The 22,175-nt window shown below is 37.0% G+C and overlaps 1 protein-coding gene across 1 annotated transcript in view; it reads left to right on the forward strand.

Annotated features, from left to right (window-relative positions):
- TRIM24 (tripartite motif containing 24) overlaps nucleotides 1-21,745 on the forward strand; it is a gene marked incomplete at its 5' end in the record, with an annotated part of 23,307 nt that extends 1,562 nt beyond the window's left edge. The window contains 13 exons of the mRNA XM_010021543.1: nucleotides 571-717; nucleotides 2,711-2,828; nucleotides 6,143-6,408; nucleotides 7,120-7,284; nucleotides 8,828-9,007; nucleotides 10,862-10,997; nucleotides 12,147-12,219; nucleotides 13,592-13,760; nucleotides 14,300-14,613; nucleotides 17,667-17,799; nucleotides 19,192-19,266; nucleotides 20,609-20,758; nucleotides 21,427-21,745. Of these exons, the coding sequence (XP_010019845.1) occupies nucleotides 571-717; nucleotides 2,711-2,828; nucleotides 6,143-6,408; nucleotides 7,120-7,284; nucleotides 8,828-9,007; nucleotides 10,862-10,997; nucleotides 12,147-12,219; nucleotides 13,592-13,760; nucleotides 14,300-14,613; nucleotides 17,667-17,799; nucleotides 19,192-19,266; nucleotides 20,609-20,758; nucleotides 21,427-21,633 (2,133 nt within the window). The remainder of the gene's footprint in view (nucleotides 1-570; nucleotides 718-2,710; nucleotides 2,829-6,142; nucleotides 6,409-7,119; nucleotides 7,285-8,827; nucleotides 9,008-10,861; nucleotides 10,998-12,146; nucleotides 12,220-13,591; nucleotides 13,761-14,299; nucleotides 14,614-17,666; nucleotides 17,800-19,191; nucleotides 19,267-20,608; nucleotides 20,759-21,426) is intronic.
- Nucleotides 21,746-22,175: the final 430 nt, after the last annotated feature.

Raw genomic sequence — 22,175 nt, forward strand, 5'->3', positions numbered from 1 at the left:
GGAAATGTCTCACAAAAGCTGTTTGACCGAGTGGGGATTTTGATGGGGAAGGCGAGGAGGATTTGTGTTTGGGGTGGTGGTGATTGTTTTGTAGTTATTATGTGTTCCCTGCTTTGTGAATCAGGGCTGCCTCTGAGCCCAATTTCTTTCTCCATGCTTTTGCAAGTCATAATCCTATGTGTCATGCATGAAAAGTGTTTCCATCAGAATTTTCCATAAATTCATCAGTCCAATGACACATCAAATGAGAGAATTGTCTAGAATGGATACCTGGAAAAATATTACCTCCAATTACTTTTTTCAAGAAAGTGTGTGTGTGTGCATGTGTAGAGTCTCACATTTGTATGTGAAAATGTGTCATAAGAGAATATGGGGAATCTGTACAGGAAGTCCTGATATCTTGAATAAATGTATACCGACTTTTCTGTTTGATAGCTGAAGTCAAGGGCAGGAGTGCTTTTTAGAAGAGCTAAGCAAAACCACTTGATCATTGTGAATTACAAATATGAAAGCTAATGCCTGTTAACTGTAAATTGAACCCGCTGACTGGAACTGCTTTTCCACTTGTAGACGCTGGCAAAAGAGCATCGAATGAAACTTCTGCAGCAACAACAGGAAGTGGCAGGTCTCTCTAAGCAGCTGGAACATGTCATGAATTTTTCCAAATGGGCAGTCTCCAGTGGGAGCAGCACAGCACTACTGTACAGCAAACGCTTGGTAAGGTTAGGAAGATAGCTTTCTCCATTATTTAGAGGCTATAGTTAAGGCAGATACACACAGACATATGTCAGTAATGCTAGGGAATTAGACTTTCTAATGACTCTCTACCAATAGGAATATTTGTGTACAGATTTCAGCTTTCTCTTAAACATAAATACAGAATGTTTCTAATAATTTTGAACCATTTTTTGATACTCATTAAAATGCTGCAGGCTATAGCAGAATACTACTTGATTTTATCACCTTCAAGTAGTTAAATTCATTTTGCCTGCCTTATACTGCCTCAGCCAGTCATATTTTTTTAATTGAATAGAGAAAAATGGCATCAGACTGAGTCATATTGTTTGTAATTACTTAGTGTTGCCTCAAAGACTTCTGCTATGTGAGTGAGAAAACAAGGTATGTTGCAGGCATCTTATCAGTATTACGCAGTTGAAGAAGAAGGGCATTGATCCCATAAAGCCTCAGCAAATAAGAAATATCTTTTCAAAAGAACAGATGAGCTTTAGGTTCCTGGGGTGTTTTGCTGAAAGTTGGTGTTTTCTGAGAGTTGAGTAGCTATCCTGTCTGTGGACACTAGCAAATCTGTTCCTGAACAGTGATGCATAGAGAGCCTGTGAGACTTCTGCCTCAGCATATCCAACCACTTGAAACTAGGAGGGGGGAATGAATGCCCAGCAGACTTCAATGCAGTTAGAGCTAGGAGGCAGTGTCTGGGCTTCAGGGAAATAGCACACTGAACAGTTTGCTGGAAGACATCAGTTTCTCAGCCTAGTCATCTAGCATGAACAAAACACTGGTAGCTACCACTTTTCCTTACAGGAGGTAACTAGTCTACTCATGAGCTTATCAACAATATATGTGCACAATAAGAGGAATATATGGAACAAACTATGACAAGAACTATGTGCAACCAGTTTTTGGGACAGGACTGGAATTTCTGTAGTGTAGTATATGTGATTCTGGTAGCATACACAGAAATCCTAGGGAATCTATATTCAAAATGGTAATGCACTTAAAATTTTCCATGGTCATTGAACATACTTAAGTCTTGCTAAATGTTTTTGTATTGGTCTAAAACTGACCTGCCTAAAATTGAAAGAAACAAGTTGTAAACTGGAAACTCTTATAAAATTCCTATGTAAAAGATAATTAGTATAATTTTAAATAGGTAAGATGTTTTCCAGGGAATAATCTATTATTCAAGAAAAATAAGTATTGAAGTGTTGTTTTTCCTATATCTGCTATGTATTATTCTAAAACTAGTGCCCCTGTTAGGTATTTCTAGTGAAACAACTGCAAGAATGTATTTTCTTTCTGGGAACTAGATAAATACTGAGCATTTGATGGAGTATTCTGTTTGTGTAATATAATCATAGTCCAGTCCTTTGGAACCAAGGTGACTGAAGTTTATAAAACCTGCTCTTTGGCTCTGAAGAAAACTTAAATTTATTAATGGGAAAAGGAAAATTCTTTGTGATGATACTTGTTGCCAAAAGGATGTGATACTTTTCTTTGAAAGAAAAATGAATGGACTAGCATAGGTTTTAGGGAAAACAAAACAACAATGGTTATGTGAATCTGTGCTTCTCTTGCAAGTAGTTCAAGTCATTGAATGTAATGACCATGTTTGTGGAAGGATTTGTATTTCTGCAAGGGAAAATGAATATTTTTTTTTTAGGCTCTAGTTGATTGCTTTTAAAACTACTTTAGGAATAAGGGAAAGATGCTGAGAACATCTTTTGTTTGTAGCTTGTAAAATTTCTCTTTCACCTCAATTCTCTAGGATTTTGTTCAGTTTTGTTCGGGGTTTTTTGTGATGTGGGGTTTTTTTTGCTTGTTTGTGCTTTTTTTGTTTCGGGGGGTGTGGGGTTTTTGGTGGCAGTGGGGTGTTTGTTTGTTTCATGATTTTTGTTTGTTAAAGACCTTTTACGTTGTTTGGATACATGGCTTTGACACCAGAGAGAAAAGTCCTTTGTTCCTGTTCTAGATTACGTATCGACTACGGTATCTTCTCCGAGCAAGGTGTGATGCTTCACCAGTGACTAACAATACCATCCAGTTTCACTGTGATCCTAGCTTCTGGGCTCAAAATATTTTCAATCTAGGTATGACAAAGTTTTATTAGCCCTTTGGTGTCTTGATCCTATTTTGAAAGCAGCTTTCTTTTTGTAAAGATAAATAGCCTTCTCACTATTCAGTTCTTGATTTAGTTTGTTACATTTATTTCCTTATCTATAGAAGACATTTAAAATGTGTTGTATGGGGAAAAGTATTATTCATGAATACTTATGATAAAGTATTAACAAACTTCCCCTGCTTGAATGGTGAAAATAGAAACTTTCAGTTTACTGGGCAATACAATGAAACAAGAAATACAACCTATAACCCTACTTCAAATCCTAAGAAAAGAATTTCAGAAGTCATCCTCATTCTGCACCTTCCAGCCCTTTCATCTCTTTCAATCCCATCTTCCCAAGATGAAACCCATAGCAGCAGCATAATATGTCCAGTAAAACCCCCATTGGCTCCCTTGTCAAGCTGAACAATAAGCCTTGCAGAACTGAGGTGAAGAGAAAGGAAGAATATACAGAAGAAAAGAAGAAGAACAGGGAAGAGAACACTTTCTTCCACCGTTGTCTGGCTTCTAGATTGTGAAGTTGTGGGGCGGAATTCAGGAGAAAACATGTTTTTAACAGATTTGCAAATGTACTTCATCTTCATTATCCTAATAGATTTTGATCTAGTTTCCAAACTAGTCTCTACATTTTTTTTCTTGCAGCTCTAAATTGCTGGATTTTTATGATACTGGTAAATCCCAGAACCTGGGTGCTTGTGTGATTGTCTGAAAGCCTGAGTTTAATGGAGATAAGCATAGGAATCATAGGAATTCATTATCTTAGGAGCAGGAATTAAAACTTAGGGGTCTTTTTAGGTTTTTGACTGCTGTTACTCTTCCTGTCTCTCTCCACTGGTAGCTTGATGGGCATTTTGTTTTCCTGTCATGTGCAGAATGCTTTGTGAGATACCTGTGGGACCTTTTTCTGCCTTTTATCAGGAAGTGCAGTCAGCTCTACAAAGGTTCAGAGAGGTGCAAATGTATGATTTTCTGCAAAGGCAGAGAAAGAAAGTGTTACAGCAGTGCTTTAAGGTGAACAAGCTCTTTTCCCCACACCCTGAGACACTGTATAGTAGCAGGGAAATTCTTGAAGTTCCTTGTCTTAAATAATTTTCTTTGGGAAAGGAACTGAAAGTGAACCTCTTGTTTCCAGAAACAAACTGTCAAGCTGTGGTGATAATTGCAAACTGCTGCTAAACTGAGATGATGGGGGCTTTTCTTTGTGTTTGGTTTTGGGCTTTTTTTAAAAAAAATGTTTATTTAATGAGATGCTGAAATATGTTCGCTTAAATTCTGAAAAGTTCTATCATAGAGATGGCAACTGTATAAATCAGCATAGGAGTTCTTGTAGCAGTTATGTATTTAAGTGGTAGATAAAACCAGATCACCTTTATCTATCTGGTTTCAGAAATCACAACCTTTAGGCTGTTATGTTTATGATCAAACATGTTCAATTTCTGTAGATAAACCAGATTTAAGAGCCCCTGAAGAAAAAATAAAGTCTGACTAAAGAAACAACTTGGCTTGCATGGCTTGAATTCTAGTCAGGCTGCATGTTGCTGACAGTGTAATGACATCTGCACACTAATAGGATAGCTCTTCAGAACTTCAGAATGTATTTAAGGAAAAAAATCAACATTTAAAGTGTTTTGATTCCATAACTTGTATGATAACTGATGGTTTTCTAGATAGTGGAAGGGAATCATTCTGTGTAGTACCTTTGGGTAAGTAGCTATTTCACAGGTCTTAAGTCTGGAAAGACATTTGGAGATGTGATTAGGCTTGGAGAGAACAGAATAAAAGTGCCGAATGGGTTTGATGATTGATTGTAGTACAGTCAGTACCATTCTTTGTCAGGGTAATTCCTTTTGTAGACACAAAAAATAAAACAAATCTATTTTGACTGTAGTGAAATATTTCGTAAACCTGTATATAGGAAACAGTATTATGAATTTGCATTTTTCTCTGCTCATTTTATGAAACATTAACTAGACCTGTTAGAAGCTTAATAAAGGGTGTTAGGCATTAGGTTGGTATGGGGTTTTCAATTTTATTTAATGTATTTAATATTTTTATTAATGACTGATGTGATAGAATCGTAATTAAAACATATGCAACACCAAAATTACGAAGTGTCAATATAGGAATAGTATTGTTGATGTTAGTTTTCTGACCTGCTCTGCACTACAGTATGTTGGCTGGCCTAGATTCCCTCTGTGCCTGTGTCTAGATGAGGTACTAGCCTGATGCTACTTAGATAGCTTCTCAGCTCTTGGGATGCAAAAGAAGAATACAAAATGCAAGAAGTTTTTCCTCCTCCTGCAGATAATCTACCCCTAAATGAGCCAGGCTAGACTGCACAGGATCCACAGAGACAGGAGGAGAGAAGCTGCAGAGAGTGATTTCAAGTTCTGCTGTAACAGCAGTTGTCAAACTGTCATGTGGTGTACCCACCTCATGAAGTGAACTCTCCTGGGAAGCAGCCCTGAATCTCTGGGAGAGAAGGGAGTATGAGATGTCTATCTCCCACTTGTATTGAAAAGCTGTTGTGCAGCCTTCCAAAGATCATTGGAATTTTTTAACTCATCTTGGACCATAACTTTACCAACTTCACTTTGTTTCAAACAAAGAAAGTGTCTCTGTCTTTTCCTGTACAGTCTGCTCTTCTGTTGAATCAAATCACACTCTGTTCTAGTTGGAATTCATGTTTCTTTGGATGAGGTATCCGGCACTTTACATGAGAGTTTTGTGTAACCACACTATATATCCCTTAAGATAAATCTCTCACACAGTGTTAATTTCTAGAAGTTCCTGTCTAGTCGTAATTCCTTCTAAGTCAGTGGAGAAAAAATATCTGCTGGAGGTGCCCATCACATGCTAGAATTGGTGGTGTGTAGCAATTGAAAGTATCACTTGAGTATTCCATGATGTTAATTCAGAGACCAGAAAGATACTGTGATCTTTAAGTTTTATGATACAGTTACTTTTTTTTTATCAGATGATTTTTATCAGATTATATCAGGATACCCTTTTCCCTTTGCTCTCTTGCTCTTCTGTAGAGGCCAGGACACCTTATTAGGAGAACCTGCTATATAGAGGAGGCTGCAGCATAAGACAGTTTGCTTTAAAATGCAACCATTTCTTTTCAGGGAGACAAAATAAATGGAGTCCTCTGTCTCATGTTTATCCATTCTTTACATTAATGAACGATGACCGCATGGTATAAAAGGAACTAAATGTGGAAAAAATAGCATTTTTGCTAACTGCAATATTTTGGTATTTTATTCATCTGGTTTAAACTAGGTTCTTTGGTAATTGAAGATAAAGAAACTCCACCACATATGCCCAAGAACCCGGTGATGGAAACAAACTTACAGCCACCAGGCAGCTTACCTTCAAACCAGCTCTCCAAGTTCCCAACGCAGATAAGCTTAGCCCAGCTCCGACTCCAGCACATGCAGCAACAGGTCATGGCTCAGAGACAGCAAGCTCAACGCAGAGCAGGTCCAGTAAGTTTACCAAATCCAAGAATGCCAGGAGCCATGCAGCAACCTCCTGCTTCTCATCAGGTAAGTTACAACTATTTCCAGGGGAGACTCTTTTTCCATGGCAGTGAAAGAGAAAATAAGGAAAGATAAGAGAAAGAAATTAAATCTAGATACGTAAGTTCAGATAGCTTCATAGCATGTGGCTACGTAAATAGGTTACGGAACATTTTCTTCACTGAGAATTGAATCAGCACTTTAAATTTGTCTGTGTGGTAGCACTCAGCCTATTTTTATAAACAAATGAAAAAGCCAACATATGTTATCCAACCATATATAGTGCTGAGTTACATATTTTGTACTTCTGTCAAATGATTAAAAAGTGAATCTGTCATTAATTTTTTTCCAAGTTTTTTTTGCATAAAACTCCATGATTCTCCCATGTAACTTCAATAGTTGTTAATACTCTCACTGGCTCTTGTCATGTATCTGCATTTATTATATCAGAATAATTCAAACCTATCTATCTGCTAGAGTTTTTTTAAGATTGAAAATCAATGATGTGTTACGTGACCATTCAGATAAATCACAGAATCATAGAATCAGGTAGGTTGGAAAAGACCTTTAAGGTCATCAAGTCCAACCGTTACCCCAGAAATGGTGTGGTACTGTTTGCTTGCATCTAATTTTTTAAGGGTTTCAGAAGCTTAAAAGGTCCACTTGGTAAAAATTTGTGAAACATTGAATATGTACCAGCTAACTTGCAAAATTGTTTGTTTGGTTTTTTTCATGTAGGCACCTCCACGCTTGATTCATTTTCAGAATCATAGCCCCAAGTCTAATGGTTCGGCTCTTCCTGCACAACAGATGAGATTTCCCCAAACTCAGAACCTACCAAGGCAAGCAATAAAGCCCAACCCACTGCAAATGGCATTCTTGGCACAGCAAGCTATAAAACAGGTAAAGTTTCTTTCCCTTTTCACTCATCATGTAAAAATAAAACATCAAATATGCTTTATATCATCTTACTTTTATATTATGTTTCTAGAGTGCTTTGCAATTAGAACAAACACTGCATTTTCCCTATGACAGGATTCCCAGTTTTCTTAGTGAGATAACTGTCAAGTTTCATTTTGGCAGTTCTAAGCAGCTGAAGCATTACAGAAGTGAGCCACTGTGTGTTCTATGTAGGTGTTTCATTCTCTTGTTTGCTGTTACTGTGATTTCTGGCCATTTATGCAAAACAACATGGCCTTGGTCTGCAAACAGCAATCAGTGAATAGATAAAATAGAAAATCCCTCTCTTTAGCTTGACTTTGCTAGGAACCAGGTAAAAGCTTGCCAAAAAAACTGTAGGTGCCACCACTCTCCAGAGTATGCCACATATGAACTTCTCCAGAGAAGGAGATTAAAAAGAAGTGCACAATTGTGGGACCTCTGATGAGTAAGACTTAACTGGGGCAGAAGCAAATACGTCACACATTTTCTGGATGCTCAGGAAGGCAGATCTTTATTGAAAAGCATATTAACACATGAGTTAGCTCTGTGGAAGGAAAGAGAAAATCATTTCACTAGAGGTAAGCAGGGAAGAATCAAGTAAGACTGATCTGTGACCTGAGAAGTGGAGTAATACCATTCATCTTTGCAATGCTTATGATGTTAGAGAACTAATTTCAACTGAATTGAAGAAATGGTACAATATCTTAAGAAAACCTCTAGTAATAAAACTAAGTTGCTTGTGTTCTCTGCCTCTGAAGATTGGCCTGCCTGTAAGTCTTTCTTTCAAGTAAGAAAGTAATTTAGTATTATCTAGTAATGTCTTTCTGAAACTAGAAACCAGTAAATAGAATGAGTGATTGATTACAAAGGAATTGAGCAGAATCAGATTTTGCCTACGGTTGCCATGAAATTCCATTAAAGTAGTTGAAAACTGCATAAGCCTAAGTGAGAAAGAAATTTAGTCTGACTTGACTGTGCACTTCATATCATGGTGTTAAATGTATACGTGGGTGGAGATCCAGTCAGCATTTCAAATTCTTAATCACTTTAAGTTGTTAAGGGAAGCACAACATCAAATACCTGATGGTGTCCAAGTGACACTATAGCTATTTACTTAATAAAGCACAGGAGCAGTTGTGCATTCAGCCTATTATCTGTAATGCTTTTATTTCACTAAAACTGTTACATTTCTCCCACAACACTGTCAATGCAGCATGAAATATTAGTAGATACTTAACATGGAGATACAGCTTTGAATTTAAGAATTCACATTCATTTCTTCTATTCAGTTTTCAACTACTTGTCATCTTCCCTTGTCATGTAAGACTGGCTCTTGAAATTGGGTAACTTCAGAGTAAATCATGATGTTATGTTTGAATTCAGCTTCCTGAACTAAGCTGCTTGTTTAAGTGCTGAGTTAGAACCAGTATATGCAGTAGATGTGATCAGTTGGAAAAAAAATAATCAAAATTATTAATTGTGGTTTATTGTCTTTACTTTTTAGTGGCAGATCGGTAGTGGACAAGCTTCAACTGCCCCTTCAACTGCAAGCAGCACAACATCTACTCCATCCAGCCCCACAGTCACTAGTGCTGTAGGATGTGATGGGAAGACATATGGTCCCCCTGTGATAGATTTGAGTTCTCCAGTGGGTAGCTCCTACAATCTACCATCTCTTCCTGATGTAAGTATAACATAAGAGCAATGTTTTATGGATTCTATTTTGAAGTAAGTCTTAATATTTGTGAGAATTAGAAATCTTTTAGTCTGAAATTCTTGCTCTGACAAAATAAAACAGTTGCAGAAAACAACAGTGCAGGATTGCCTACATGTTGCTGGCAATACTCAGAACTGTTCCGGGAGACAGCTGTTAAGAAAGAAAAATAACATTGCAGGTTGTAATTGTAATTGGACTTTTTTGTTTGAGGGTGCATATTTTTCCCTCGCCCCCCAATAATGATACTAACAAAAATGAGTTAGTGTAGCAGTGTCCACAGGTACCACTGGTTTGCTGATGGTATTTCTGGTAATTATAAAACATTTTTTAATATGTATTTTAATTCATTGAAAGGGCTATCTTAGGTAGGTATTAACTGTTGGTATACTGGATATATTCCTTATATCTTTTTCTTTTGGTACTTCTTTTCTTCATGTATTCTCTAACATGCCTGTGAGCTGGTGATAAAGCATCATAAGATCATCATTTCTTAAGCTTCTAACCTTCTCCTTCATAGATTCTTCTTGTTGGTACATGTTTGTCAGAGGTGCACATTAGCTGTTGAGTTCTGGTCGGTTGACTTTATTCTTTCAAATAACTGCCAAGCCTATTTTTCTGGTCTAAGGTTTGTAGATGTCTGGAATGTCATGGTTTTCTAGTCATAACTTACTGTTACTCCCTCTTTTCCCACCTGTCTTTTGTTCTCATTAATAAAGTCTCAGATAAAAGTGATATTTTTTTTAAATTGAGTACAGAATCACAGTATCCGTCAGGCTTAAAAGGTGAACTACAAAACACAATCATAAAACTACTAGTAACACTCACTAGTCTGTGAGACACTTTAGTATACTGATTTTTGTGCACAGTATTATGAACTCTTCTATTTGTACATGGTGAAGTTTATGCTATTAAAATGCATGTCCCAAATCACTGTAAATATGCTGGCCTAGCTGAGGCTTCCGCATCCACTTCTAGTAAGTCTAGCTTTTAAATAGAAGTTTCAGTGATCAATGCAGTTTATACCAGTGAATTTGTGAGGTGTCTGGATAATTGAGAAAACTTATACCAAGGTGACCTATATTCTTAACATACATGACCTTATATATTGCAAAACCCCCTAGCATTTCAAAAGATCTTTTTATCAAACCAGAATGTGTAATTTTTACAGAAAGTTAGAATGTTAAATTGGGAGTCCCTAAAACAGAGTTCAGTTGTCTGGCCTAGGCTGTGGGTGGAAAGAACAAGTGTTGGTTTGCTGTTTGTGTTTTGAATCAGTATGCATGGCTGCTGCCCAGAAGATACGTGGGACAGATGGAGTTGAGTGTTCTTTGACATTTTTCCAGTCCTGTTAAACACTAGTGGATTAATGGGTAGTTTGTGTATTGCTCATTATCTCTTTTTTTTTTTTTTTTTAATTTTTTTTAGAGTGTATAAGGTGAGCATGTCAAAAAAAGGTGTGGAGATAAAAATTCATCTCTTACTTCAGTGTGTGAAAGCTAGCTAGCTGTCTGATGTAAGCCGCCTCTGTAACTGATGGAGAAAAATTGGCACTTAAAGAAATATCTGATCTTAAAATGAAGCACTGTCTGGATGTGGCCATTTCTTTTCTTTTTAGAGAAAGCAAGATGACCTGTTCTAAAGTAGCCATCTCACTTTTTAGATGACCAGAGCTAGGTGAAATGCATTTTGGTTTTACCTTCAAAATAACAGGATGGGAGAGAAATGAGGTGTTTTGTTGTTGTTGGAGGGGGGTGTGTTTTGTGGTTTATTTTTTTTCCCCTCTCAACACTAACTGCTTTCCCTCTCTTCCCCACCTTTTAGATTGATTGTTCAGGAAACATCACACTGGATAATGTTGTAAGGAAGGATGGCACTGCAGAGCAGAATCAGCCAAAACCCCCTTCAAACAGAACTGTGCAGTCACCAAATTCATCAGTACCATCACCAGGCCTCTCAGGTAATTGCGGTGTGATGCAATTCTCTGTTTAAGTAAGTAGTGTAATGGAAAAATGTGATGTGGCCATGTTAACGCTGGTAACAGAATTAGTTACTCATATCTAAGATGAGAAATATAAAAATAGTGGCAAAGTTGTAGAAACCCTAGGAAGAGGTAAAGTTGAAGCAATATTTTAGCCTTGTGAGCAAAAGTGGCAGGATCTTAAAAACATGGAAGGAAAACAGTAGATTTTCTCAAATTGCACAGAAATCCATAGAAAAATGGCACTGTTAGAGGTACACCAGATTAAAACCTAGCAGCTGTGGTGAGAGACCAGTATTTGAAAAAGCAAGATAGGATGTAACAGGAGGCAGTGGCTACACATGGTGACTTGGGAAGTTCAGTTTGGATATTAGAAGATCTTTTTTCCCTGGAAGCGTAGTGCAGCACTGATAAAGGTTGACCAGAGAAGTTATTGTTATGGGTAGCTAAATGTGATGGACTTGAAGGACCCAGGGGATTCCTGTCACCATGACTGGTGACAATCAGTAGCTGCTCATTACTCCAGTTTCCTGATGTGGCCTGTAGTGAGCCTCTGGGAGCGTGTATTCCCAATAAGCACTTGCATAACATTTGTGCACTCACATGGTGTTTATGTGCTTGGGCAGATTAGCTGAGACAGGTGGATAATGCATTCACAGGTAGCACAGGCAGCCCACTCTGGTTTCTTAGGACCAATGCTTTGCAAAAATATCCTTCACAAGTCTTTCAGCTATCTGGTTCCCAGACCCTTGGTCTCTCTCATATCTGGCCCCAAGACATCTTCCTCCTTGCTAGCTCATCTGGCTTAGTTTCCTAGCAGATGTCCTGAGAGATATGCTAGAATGTAATAAGGTAAGACAAAACAAGCTGCAGTGATCAGACTGGGGGCTCAGCCAGGCAAAGGTGCTACCCATTAGCCTGCTTACCTGCAATGGGCCCCTTTTTAGTCCTCTCTTTGCCTCTATTATCCCATGCTTCTCACCCTGTTGTGAATTTGTATTAAATGAGATACGGTTTAAATGAATGACACTGCATGAGAAATTTTCCCAAAAACCTGTGTACTTCTGAGTCACATCTCAGACTTGGCACAGACCTGTGTTTTGTTCTAATCTGATCCTTCTCTCACAGGAGGAGTCAGTGTGACAAACATACACCCTCCAATTCGTTCACCCAGTGCCTCCAGTGTTGGGAGCAGAGAGAGGTAAGGACAGAGTGGGAAAGAGGTAAATGTTAACTTCCACCTCCGTAGAATGTGCCTCAGTCCCTTCTCTCATTAATGCATATAAAGTCAATTTGCCTCACCTTCTCTGTTAACAGGCCAGGCCTGATGGTTATTACAGCACTCTGCATTCTAAAAGTAGTAATTTCATTTGTAATGTATTAATAGCACATCTAAACACATATTAACTCTGTAAATGATGGCTAGGTTGGCGTTAGTAAAAGGATTCTAAATTAGGTTTTAAATTCAGAAAAATCTGCTGAAGGAAGAAGTTGTATATCGAAAGTCCTCGTGGAATTATAAATTACTTCAGATTTAAGGAACTGATTTACAAAGAGAGTTATTAAGAATTTTCTGCCATAATACAGTTAGTTAAGTGAACACTAGATATCTACTGAGAGTCTAACAAATCTTTTTATACCTTAGTGATGGAATATTAATGAACAAATATATTTACACAATGTTGTTTGAAGAGTGCAGATCCATTAATGTGTTTCAATAAATTAGAGCATACATCTGACATGAGATTAATTTTTCATGCAAGGAAAAATCAGATGACAATCATCCTACTTGAATTGGAAATGCAGATGCTTTTTAATATAGAATACCTTTTGTTCTATTCCATTTACACAGTAAATTCTGTGAAGGACTCTTATGAGCTGTTTAAATGTTCATCTGAAGAGTCTTACTTGAATTTAAAAAAATGTGACTCTATCTGCTGCTGCTTGAATTAATTTTGTTGGATTTCAAATTCTTCATTATTATTACAAATAATAAGCTGGTATTTTTGAGTTTGGTTGTCGATTCTCATCCTATTGTCACTAAACACGTGAAAAAAGACAGATCTAGTTCTAAAAGTAGGGCCCCAGTTTCAGTAGAGAAGCAAGGCTGTAAGAAACTCTTCCAAGATAATGTAAATACGTGTTTTATCTGTCATATTCACTTGTGTGGTTTACAGTGATCAGTTCTGCTCTGGAGAAACACTGGCCTTTCCCAAAATACAGCTGCATCTCCTCCAAAGTGGGATGATGTTCAGTGGAAGTGGTTTTTTGTGTATGACCTGAAGTAACAGATTATTTGCAAATCTTGCACTAATTGGAAGTCGAACCATGAGTAATGCTCTAGTTCTGGAACTGCACCGCTAAAATTTTCTCTTTTATAAGTCATTTTCCATATACATCAAAGGGAACAATCTTGGATGTGCTATTAAGTAAAAGTGATACTGTAGTGCTCAAGATTCAAAGAAGCAAAATGGATTAGCATCCTGAGGTCTTTGAAAGTATCAGTGTACAAAAGGTGTCCAGTTCTGATTCTTAATTTCCTTTTTTTCCCTGCCTCATTCTGTCGTTTACAGTTCTGGCTCCTCCAGCAGGCCACCAGGAGCTGATTCTACGCACAAAGTCCCGGTTGTTATGTTGGAGCCCATCAGAATTAAACAGGAGTCAAGTGCACCAAATGAGAACTTTGATTTCCCAATTGTTATAGTGAAGCAGGAAACGGAGGAGGAATCCCGGCCTCAGAATGTAATATTAACAGTTATAAAGATCTCCTTTCTGTTTGGAGAGAGTCTTGCATTTATGGGGGATAAAATAATTTACTAATATTTTGTTGGGGACTTTCTTGGGGGAAAACTAAAAAGCTAAATAAAAGGAAGAGGTGAAATTCAAAATCAAACTAGTTCTGCCAATTCAATTAACTGGTGTGATCAGAGTGCTTTTTTCCATTGAAAACCTGGGAAGGTAGGAAATAGCTTGCAAACATCAAATTTTTGTGTGCTAGGAAGTGTTTCTAATACATAGTACACTAATATGTATATAAACAAGGTGCTAGACTTTTGGGGCATCAAAGATTAGGGTTTTATTAGTGGAGCAGTAAATAGCCTTTCATACTCAATTTCTCATGTTTAGTTGCCTGATGTTATACTACAGTAGTAATTTTTGCATGCATGTTGCAAGTTGCATGGCTGCTTTTGTATAAATTTGTTATTCTGGTGAGTTTGCTTGTTGTTAAGGTCATGTAAATGCACATACATATTATGATTTTCCTCTGTTTCTTCCTAAAGGCCAACTTTTCAAGAAGCATACTTACTTCATTGCTGCTCGATGGCAATAATAATGCCACTTCTGATGAAGCTGTCTTAAGAACAGATGCACCAGACAGCACAGATGATCAACCAGGGTTACTGCAGGAGAACTCATCCAGTGGGAAGACAGGATGGATAGGCCCCTCTCACACAGGGGAGGGCAGAAAAGAGGATGATCCCAATGAAGACTGGTGTGCAGTATGTCAAAATGGAGGGGAGCTCCTTTGCTGTGAGAAGTGTCCCAAAGTATTCCATCTTTCTTGTCATGTCCCTACATTGATGAGCTTTCCAAGGTAATTATGGCCTCTTGCGTTCCATATAACTTGCATTAAAAGACACAAACTTTGTATTGTGAAATCCAGCACAAGCAGCTTCAGCCTCAGAGGAAGCAGTGGTGTTTTTGAAGTCTGGAATCCAGAAATTTTATTAACTGGTGAAAATTGGAAATTGCATTGAAACTTCAGTTTAACTTTATCGTGGCTGCAAAATCTGTAACAAAACTCTTCACTTGTTTTACGGTTAAGCAAGATCACTTAACATCTGGGTAAACTATTGTTAAAACTAGGCCACAGAATTACCAATCCATCATAAATGTTTTAAGGGTGATGGAAAAGATTTACATTTCTTTAGCAACAATAAAAAACTTAAAGAAAAATCTAAGCTAATATAGTATTAAATACATTATTTACTATAGTGCTAAACATGGCTGTGCTCCAAGCAGGGGACGTAGTGGCTGACATCTTCTAGTAATATCTTGGTCAATGTTGAAACAAGCAGCAGGCTTTCTTGATTGGCTGTTAGAAAACAACTAGTCAGTTTCTTGAGTTTCAAAATACAGTCTTAAATAGGTTGTTCTTATAAGCATTACTGGCATTTGCTTCTGGAATTAGTGTCTTTGATGAAAATAAATGGCATTTTGCAATGTTCCAACTTCGAAATGCCATGCAATAAGCTTATTAGTATTAAAGGATAAAAACATCTGTCATAACATGCTCATTGTTTAATGCTTTTATAAATATTAGGTTTCATTATTAAATATCAGCATCGTTTGCTGGTGTAAAACATTTGGATAGCAACTTAGGTTTTGATCATCTCTGTGCTACTCTGAGCAAGCATACTTTTGCAAGCATATCTACTCCTTTAAATGTCACTTGAAATGGCACATGAAAATGTTTCCTACCTTTTGAAGCTTCAAATTACAGTTTGGGTTTTTTGCTTGTTCTTTGTTTGTTTGTTTTAGTAAAATGATGCTATGTTACAGCTTTGTGCCATAAGCAAAATCTAGCAAAGTTACAGTAAGCATTTAAACTAATAAATATTTGTGCCTGACAAGAAAACAAAAATCTTTAAGCAGGTAGAAAACAATGTGTTTACAAGGCTTTGTTTCTATTAAAATTAAAGCTTCAAGAATAAGTCTTTAAAATTTCTCTTTTTACTGGATCATTGTGTGGAAGCTGAGACTGTGATGTCTGGGGGCAAGGGAGGTAAAGCCAACTTTTCTGACACCTGTTCAGATTTCTAAAGATGCATAGTGATAGAAGTGCACTGTGTTCCTGAACTTCAGAACTAGGGTTAGCTTAAGTTAGCTTTAGATGTATCAGAGTATTGTTCTCATCTTTGAGGGTTCTTTTCGTTTTTTTCAGCTGTAACAATCTACTTAAACTTTGGTCTTTTAACATTAGTTCCTTCAAACACACAAAATAATTCCTTTATTATTATGTCAGCAGTGTCAGTCTACTTCTTTCATGGTTGCCTTTTGTTCTTGCTTTAGGTGGACAGAACAGTTTCATAGAACCATAGAATCACAGAATGGTTTGGGTTGGAAGAGACCTTTTAGAGGTCATCTCATCCAACCCCCCTGCAATAAGCAAGGACATCTTCAATTAGATCAGGTTCCTCGAAGTCCCGTCCAACCTGGCCTAGAATGCTTTCCAGGGATGGGACATCAACCCATCTCCAACCTTTTCCAATGTTTCACCTCCCTCACCGTAAAAAATTTCTTCCTTTTATGTAGTCTGAGTCTATGTTCCTTTAGTTTAAAACCATTATCCCTTGTCCTATCACTGTTCCTTTATAGATTCACAAGGTCACTGCATCTTTCTTCCTTCACTCCAACCCACCACACTCTTCCTGATTCTTGACTATTTAAATGCATCATTCTTCCATCTTTCATGTTTCTTGTTTTCTTGTATCAAAAGATCTTTAGATCATGGCCTATATCAATTTTTTTATATCTACTGCATCATTTCTGAGATGCTAGTCCAGGCACAGAGGTGACACTGTCATATAAATAACTCCAGTTAAGACAGTAGAAGGTAAAAGTCTCTTCGAAGTAAAATGCCCATTGCTCACTACTGTGTGCTAAAACTAATAGTGGAAATTTTTAGATTACTCTTACTAAAAACCAGTAAGATTTTTTTTTTCTTGGAAAGCATCATATTTTAAGACAGAAGGTCTCATACCTTACGACTGAAATTAATTAAAAGGTGCTGCAGAAACTATTTCCTGTATTATAATATACCCCTGAGTAACACACAGAGCTCATAACTGGTTATTGCTGAATTCTAGTATAAGAAGTGCAATTCAGCCCTCTTGTGGTTATCTGCAAGCATGCATGTTTCTTCATTTGTGGAGAAATATATTAAAAACATAGAGCTTTCATAGGTTTTTCAGCATTTCGAGGTCAGAAATTGTTTTAGAGAATCAGTTAATGTAGCTTGCAAAACTAATTTTGTCCTAATCTTATGCTGTTATTTAAATCTATAGGGTATTCCTAGACCAACCGATAAAATCAGGAACATCCGAAAGTTTTAGGGAGTGAAGAATTCCTAGTTTTCAAAAAAATCTTGTCTAGGGTAATCTGTATAGAGTAGTAATACGTTGTAGATCACGCTTGTAGGAAGAATGTGTGGTTCTCTCCATATAATACTTTTTCCTTCTGTTTGGCCTATACAATTCCTTCAGTGTCTTGGTAGTTAGGCAACAAAACAGTACAAAACCAAAACAAAATAGTGCTTTGCTTGAATACTATGAGCTCAAGTGAAACATTTCAGTACTAACACAGGTAGACACAGTTTGTCTACTATGACAAACCTTTTTTCTGTTATGACACCTTTAATGACACCAGTGCCATTAAAAAGGAAACAAAGGTCTAATAAAGCATTTTTACCAGCAGCCACTGCTTTTTTGTAGTGTTTAAAAAACCACCACCAACAAAACGACACATGATGCAGGGGAAAAAAAACCCAAACACCCCACAAAGAAGGAACTTATCCAGAAATATACGGACAGCCTTTTGTCAGGAGTGTGCTATGTCATTGAGATCGATGTGTCTGTCTTTTTTTAGTGGAGAGTGGATTTGTACCTTCTGTCGGGATTTGTCCAAGCCAGAAGTTGAATATGACTGTGATAAACCTGCTCACAGCTCTGAAAAAAGAAAACTGGAAGACACTGTGGGTTTGGCGCCAATAGACCGCAGGGTAAGGATAAAATGAGTACTGTCTTGCTGCTGCTTGTATTCTGAAATGTATGCATCTTTTTAAAAGTGACGGTAAGAAAGGAGAGTTAACTTCTTAAAATAAGCTCTGAGATCATAGCAGCCTTCGTGTAAGCATGCTGAAAAACACATGAATGTCTGAGAAGTGGTTGTGGTCTGGTGCTCTGAACTGGGACTGTGTTCTAGGAATCACCAAGCGCTGTTTCTAACAGAGCCCTCACACACAGTGACTTTGCACTGAGAATTTTTTTCTTTGTGCTTTCCAAATTCGGCATAGGTTGATGTTACCAACTGACAGTTTTAGTCACTTTGTCAGCATCCTTATATAAAATTAAGGTGGTTCTTTCACAATGAAGATATACAGAGATACAATACTGATCCTCTGGAGATTACCACAAGAATAACTACTATCCTTTTACAGCTTTGAATGTTCTGGTGAAAAAAGCTACAAAAGAAGCAGTGGGTCTCACAGCTTCTTTTTCTTTCCCCTTAAACCTCAGAGTTAAAAGAAAAAAACTGTGTCTTTGAGCAGACAGCTGAACTGTTTAACAGAATATTCTGGATTCTTGGGATTTGGGGAGGAGGGGGTGTTTGCCTCTTTTTTTACTTTTTTCTTTGTAGGGTTTTTTTATTATTTAAAGGGGTTTTTTAAGCAATTTTGAGCTGTATTGAAAACTTCTAGCAGTGTTTTGCTTGCTTTCAGTTGGCAACTTCTATAAATACACTGAAATTGGTAGTTTATTTGGGGTCTTAGTCTATCTACCGGTATTTACATGTGCTGCTATCTAGAAGGAAAAAAGGTAGCTTGTTGTATTTTGTCTTAATTGTAAATTATAAAAATGTAAGCAGTAAGTCCTGTAACATTCTGATAAAAGATGAGCAAGCATAAAATCACACAGAACTGTTTTTAGAATCTTGAGGATCAAGATCCAGTTTAATGTATTTGGATACACAAAGAAAAGAGATTCCTTCCCGCTGCTAATAAAAAGCACTGTAGGCTTTGCAGTTACAGAGCAGTTATATCCAGACCAGGAAAAACATTGCTGCTGTCTCTGAGTATTTGTAAAGCACCAAGAGCCATGCATGCTTTCTTTATTCCCTGGAATGTTTGCTGGGCTCGGCAAATGCTGAATAACACTGTTAGTAATTGTATGAGATTTCATAGCATGCATTTGAGAGTTGATAATGGTATATCTATTGTAGAGAAGGAATGCTGTAGTTAATCTTGCTTCCAAATACAATTTCTGTGCTCACTGTTCTGCTTAGGGTCTGAGGGAGTACAGAGCATGTGTTTTGTATTTTATGTAGTCTGTTATTTTAGAACAAATCATGCAGGGTTCTCTAATTACTTGTGTATCTATTTTTCTTGTCACAGAAGTGTGAAAGACTGCTGCTGTACCTCTACTGTCATGAAATGAGTCTTGCTTTTCAAGATCCAGTTCCTCCCACAGTATGTACCTTGCTTTTTACCATTTTATGTTAAGAAGCATAGTTGACGTGTTTCTAATGGCATTTTTATGTCTTACCATTATCAGCAGTCAAGTTCCGCAGACATAGAGTGTATTAAATATGTTTAATTTTATTAATACTGTCTGAAGGGCAGTTAAAAGTTGAAGCACTGGGTTGGAAGGTGATTTACTAGTAAAATACCTTAAGAAGTGATTTTACTTAATACTTCGAATGTAGACACAAAAAGTACATTTTAAGCTGATTTCACAATGCTGAGTGATATCACTGAAAAGGTGAATTGGGATATGTTGTTTGGTTTTGGGTTTTGAGTTGCTCGGGTTTTTTCCCCCAATTTACTTGGTTTTGAGAATTAGGGTACTCCATAATACTAATATGATACTGACTTTCTTCCTATTAGCTTGAAATGTATTAGTTTAAAATAGTAACCAATACCTGGGTATACTGGAAGTCCAGGGGTACCCAGAAGAGTTACCAGCATGATCAGGTGAAAAGTACCTCTTTTATGCTCTTTAAGACAAGTCAATGGGAAAAGAATTCGTCAGTAAGTAATATGCTCCTATGCACCCTTTTTATTCCATTTGAATAAGAATTCTTCTTTTGAAGAACATTTAACAGAATTTAATAATAAGAAATGGCACAAGAGATTAATTGTTTGTTCATATAATGGTCATGAAATAGTAAATTCAGTATTATAACATTTCTCTTAAAATGTGAATCGACTTAGGAAAAAAGTATAAAAACATTAGAATTGGCTTTCATAGCTCATTTTCCAATTTCTAATTCTTTCTAAAGAAAGAATAAATCTTAATCCTACACCTACAGTTTGAATGCCAAGATCATCTATATATCTCTGAAATTTGCCACCATTTCCAAGGATATAGTTCATTAATTTTTATTTTTGAATGCAGAATTCATAATGCATTTAAAAAATTCATTTTAAGCAACCCGTGTACCAACCCCATTTGAGTGGGTTGCCAAAGTTATCATATGGTGGTCTTGAGAGTGAAACTTAATATATGGCTTATTTGACTACATCCAAAAATAGTGTCCAGATTGCTTCCTCTATTGTATATAATCAGTGTAGGTGGAGGTTTGTTTTTATTTTAAAATAGGCAGGAGTATATTTTAGCCAGCAAAACCAGCATACATCACTGTTAATCCAGAAACTGTATGCATATACATTAAAAGTACAATTCTTACATCTTAGAATTGTAATTTGAAGATAGGACTAAATCTTGCTTTCTCCCTCAGAGCTGAAGGATTTATAAAACAGTAAGTAATGAACGTGACTGCATTCAGTAAATTTTATTTTCTCCATTTAGGTTCCTGATTACTACAAAATAATCAAAAAGCCTATGGACTTGTCAACCATCAAGAAAAGACTTGAAGTGACCAATTCATCCTACACAAAGCCAGAAGATTTTGTGGCTGATTTCAGACTGATTTTCCAAAACTGTGCTGAATTTAATGAGGTTAGAAAAGCAGATACTTTATCTGGTTTTATAAGCTTAGTTGCTTTTAGGTAAACTGTAGTGGGGGTAGAACTTACAGCATAAGAACTAATTGTATTAAACTTACTTTGGTGACGAGACTGCAGTGAAAACATCACATTTGAAACTGCTAGGGTGTTAGATGACTATGTAGTGGAGATCCTTCCACAGAAGGAAGGAGGATTGTAACAGACATGCTAGCTGAACGGTAGGATAGCAGGTAAAGAATAGGATGATTATTTATCATAGAGATTAATGGTGGCCATTTGATTTTAAAAATTGGTTTAATCTTCCTTGCTTCAACTATTAAATTCAGTGGGTATGAAAATATTTATTTATTTATTTTCCAGTAAGGATGTAAGAGGTTTTAGAATCTCTTTATATAGCTTTCAGGATAGCAATATTGCTTTTGCAATTGGCTTCTGTGATAATCTATCAGTGAAAAAAGTCATTCGAGGTGTTGGCCAAAAGATCTGTCCTCACCCTCTGTTTTGCAGGCTTTTAGTCTTTGGGACCCTGTGTTCCACAGGTGTCATTCTTGGTGCTGATTGGGTTTATGGGGGTAGTTTGTAAGAGCACCTAAAAGACCAAATGTGATCTGAGTATAAACCTATTTTGTGGTGCACTGATCTTGTTAATTTACCCAACAGCCCGATTCAGAAGTGGCTGATGCTGGCATGAAACTTGAAGCGTACTTCGAAGATCTTCTAAGGAACCTTTATCCTGAGAGAAAGTTCCCTGTACAACCCAACTGCCAGAGTGAAAAAGATAACCCAGAACTTACTGATGACTCAGATGATGATGTTGTACAGCCCCGGAAAAAACGCCTCAAAGAAGACCGTCAGCTGCTCAAATGAGCTTCGTGTGTTGCTACAGAACGTTTTTTAAAAACTTGAAGTGTTTATCACTATTAATTGTGAAAAGGGGAAAAGTCATCACTGCTTTGACTTGTAGGTTTGTGGATATTTACTAGACCTTCCACCCCTTGTCAGAAACACAATTCTAATGATATTAAGGCACGTGGAGAGCTTCTCTAAAGTTCCAAGCTTTCGTCGTACTTCCGGAACAGCACAGAATTTGCCATTTGCGTGGCATGACAGCTGTTTAACTTTACTTTGGCAAAGAAGTTCGTATAGAACTGAACTTTAACACATTACATGGGTTCAACATGTGGCTTTCTGAGTTTGAAGAAAATGTGATCTCACCAGACTTTTTAATTTTACCAAAGGCATGTGGCTGGCCATAGTTTGATTTCTTTGTACTGTATTTAACACAAGCCATGAAAACAGATGGTGTAATATTGTCCTGAAATACTGACTCGTACAATGAAAGTGTAGTTACCCCCAAAGAAGTTATTGGTAATTTTAAAATGTAAGGGAGAGTGTATTAAAAATAACTT

This window comes from Nestor notabilis, unplaced genomic scaffold, assembly GCF_000696875.1.
Source record: "Nestor notabilis isolate BGI_N333 unplaced genomic scaffold, ASM69687v1 scaffold26679, whole genome shotgun sequence".
Classification (NCBI taxonomy): Eukaryota; Metazoa; Chordata; class Aves; order Psittaciformes; family Psittacidae; genus Nestor; species Nestor notabilis.